General features: G+C 33.4%; 1 protein-coding gene across 1 annotated transcript; it reads right to left on the bottom strand.

Annotated features, from left to right (window-relative positions):
* Positions 1 to 1,628: 1,628 nt before the first annotated feature.
* LOC147806940 (general transcription factor II-I repeat domain-containing protein 2-like) lies at positions 1,629 to 2,486 on the bottom strand. Its single transcript, XM_087168701.1, has one exon. It carries the CDS (start codon positions 2,484 to 2,486, stop codon positions 1,629 to 1,631), a length of 858 nt encoding a protein of 285 aa, XP_087024827.1.
* Between the last annotated feature and the right edge of the window lie 921 nt (positions 2,487 to 3,407).

Here is a 3,407-nt window from a genome sequence, read left to right as displayed (position 1 = left end):
ACTTACCGAATTTCAAATAAACTTCCGATTGTCAACACACACGCCATTTGCCGGCTTGCACGGAACTCTGGGAAGTGAGCTAGTTAATATGAAGTGTACTTCAAACAACCTTAAAACAAGCTTAGGTATAAATAAAATGACTTCATACACCTCAATAAATACCTCACTCTCTTTAGTTGAAATAAGGTATATTTTTTATACCTCGTAAATACCTCACTCTCTTCAGTAGAAAAAAGGTATAATTTTTTACATCTCGAAAATACCTCATTCTCATTAGTTAAAATAAGGTTAATTTTTTAATACCGCATAAATACCTCTTTTGTTACAAGTATAAGAAAAACAACCACGTATACCTTAAAAATCACCTTATCAGTCTGGTTGATATGAAGTGATTTTAAAACAGCCTCAAAATAAGCTTAGGTATAAATAAAACGACTTCATATACCTCAATAAATACCTCACTCTCTTTAATTGGAAAAAGATATATTTTTTTATACCTCGTACATACCTTATTCTCGTTAGTTGAAATAAGGTTTATTTTTTTATACCTCATAAATACCTCTTTTGATACAAGTGTAAAAAAAACAACCTCGTATACCTTAAAAATCACCTCATCAGTCTGGTTGATTTGAAGTGAATTTTAAACAACCTCAAAACAAGCTGAAGTGCATATAAAACAACCTGTTACACCTTAATTACAACCCTTACGAGGTATAATTTTTATTGCTGTTTTCTCTGCAACCTTAAATATACCTTAAATATACCTCAAATCAACCTTAATATCTCAAAAATACCTCAAATCAACCATAAATATACCTTAAATTTTCGTAAGGGAAGTTTTCCTAAGCTTCATTGTTGAAAAGATTTGTTCGGCATGATGAGCCGAACATTATCATTATCTTCATTGCATAAGTAATTAGATTTGGGAAATTATCTGCTCTTAAATTTTTATAAAATTCTAGTAATGGTACAGTATGAAAAGTTTGTTTCAGGAGAGTATTACAGTTCAGTTGTATTAACTCAAATTGAAATTTTGAATCAACTTCTTCGTAATTAACATTGAATGGGGTCGCAGAAATACTAAACTCTGGTTCCATTTTTCTAAAGTCCTGAAATCTCCTTTCAAATTCTGAAGATAGTTTTTTCAAACTAATTTCGTATTTTTTAATCTTATTGTTTGATATAGTGAAATTTAAAGATTGTATTCTTGAAAAATGAGAAAAATCAGATTTAGAGATCTGATTAGCAAATAATAATAACTGTAATTTGAAACTTTTCAGGTATTGCCGAATATCGTGAAGAAACTGATTTTTCCCTTGCAATTTGAGATTAAATATATTCATGTGTACGAGGAGGTCTGTGAAAAAAAGCGAAATCAGAAAGCCACGTTTCGTTTTCTAAGACGTCAAATAGATTATAAATGTCTTTATCAAGAAGAAAATTCACAATATCGTCTTTTAAATCCCAAATATTCTTTCAAAACTTTTGAATAATACAGGATATCGGAATGCTCAGCATGTACGGACTCCAAAAACTGTTGAAACTGGCGATGTAATAATCCTCTGGAACGAATCATATTTACTAGTTTTACAACAATATTAAGTATATGGTCAATATCTATAGCTGATTTACAGAGAGCATCCTGATGTATAAGGCAATGCAAAAAAAAAAAACATCATTTTCCGGATACTTAGAATTAAATTTCCCAACAAATCCTTGATTGATTCCAACCATATCAGGAGCACCATCTGTACATTACATAACTTATCAATAGGTAAACGAAGTTTATCGATGCAATTTTCAAATTCACAAAATATATCGGCACCAGTCGTTGTTCCTTTCATTGACTGCAGCCCTGCAAGTTCTTCTGTAATTTCAAAGTGGGCGTCGATTCCTCTTACAAATATGAGTAACTGTGCAGTATCGCTGATATCTGTACTTTCATCCATGCTAATTGAATAAAAAATAAATTTTTGAGTTTTTGTAGTCAGTTGTGAAATTATATTTTTATCAATATTTTCAATTCTCTCGGTGATTGCTCTTCTTGAGAAAGACAGTGACTGAAAATCATTTTTCTTTTCAGGGCACATAATATCGCACACATCTATCATGCACTGCTTTATAAATTCACCATCTGAAAATGCTTTATTAGATTTAGCAATATTATAAGCCAACACATAACTGGCTTTCGTAGCGCATCTTTGAGAATGATTAGCTCTCTGAAATAATTGTTGTTGACTTGATAAATTTTTTATTAAATCTTTCGATTTAATTTTTCTCACCTTTTCACTTAACGATGAGTAGGAGTGGTTTTCATGTTTGCTCTTAAAATGGCGTTGAATGTTATATTCTTTTAAAACTGCAACAGTTGTATTGTAAAGTAAGCACACAGGTTTTTCTTTAAATAAAGTAAAGAAATATTTCCACGTCCATTCTTCCTTAAAAACTCGACATTCTGAATCCACTTTTCTTTTTTTAACATCCATTTTAGACGTTACCTACTACGGAGAACAACACACAGAAACGCAATTAACGAAAGCTTACTGCTAACTAATGCTCTTGCGCGGGTGTTTGCGAGGGTCCTCTTAAAATGAAATTATAATTTTATTAAACTTTTATAACGTTTATACAAAAATTGTAAAGCAGTTTGAAGCAAAGGAAACAAGAACTAGAACAGACGCAAATCGCGAAGCTTTTTGGTTGTGATTGGTCAATTCATTTTCATGTGACGTCACAGTACCCTCCCCTTTGGATATTCATGGGCAAAATTCTGTATTCATGAAATTAAAATAGTTCTTCAATATTTTGATAACTGTCAATTAATGGCCTGTTATATTTTGGAGAACTTTATGAATTTATATTTCCCAGGCAAGATTGAGTTCTATTTTGGAAGATTAAAATTGCCACTCTAGTGTAGGAACGAAAATCAGTTTAGAACTGCTTTTGAGTCTTCTGAGGAGGCAGTGGGAGTTTCGGGGATTACACAAACAATTACTCGAGTCACAGCGGGTCGTTGCAGATTACTGACTAAGTCGCTAACTGACTGATTTTCGGGCGGCCTCGCTTGTATTTATACCTACCTGCAAGGATTGTTCGGGAATTGGATTTTTCCGGTTCTTTCGAGAAAACAGTACAATGAATCGAAAATGCGAGAGTGTCTGGAAGTTTCGAGCGAAGATGAGTCATCTGTTTAGGTCGGATGGATTTGTCCAGAATACTCTTGTGTTTTGAATATCGCCGCAGGTAGTTTTTATGCGGGTCGTCACATTACGAAGTAAGAACGCGTTCAAACATTCTCACGACGGCACTCTTAAACGGGCCAGATCAAACCTTTCCGCGGGCCGGACTTGGCTCGCTGGCCGTAGTTTCCCCATCACTGCTCTAGTGCATCTATATGCATAGTTTGC

This window comes from Parasteatoda tepidariorum, chromosome 7, assembly GCF_982258835.1.
Source record: "Parasteatoda tepidariorum strain Cologne lab strain chromosome 7, Ptep-v5.0, whole genome shotgun sequence".
Lineage (NCBI taxonomy): Eukaryota > Metazoa > Arthropoda > Arachnida > Araneae > Theridiidae > Parasteatoda > Parasteatoda tepidariorum.
Note: the sequence above shows the minus strand (reverse complement) of the source record. Positions and strands in the feature narration are given on the sequence as shown.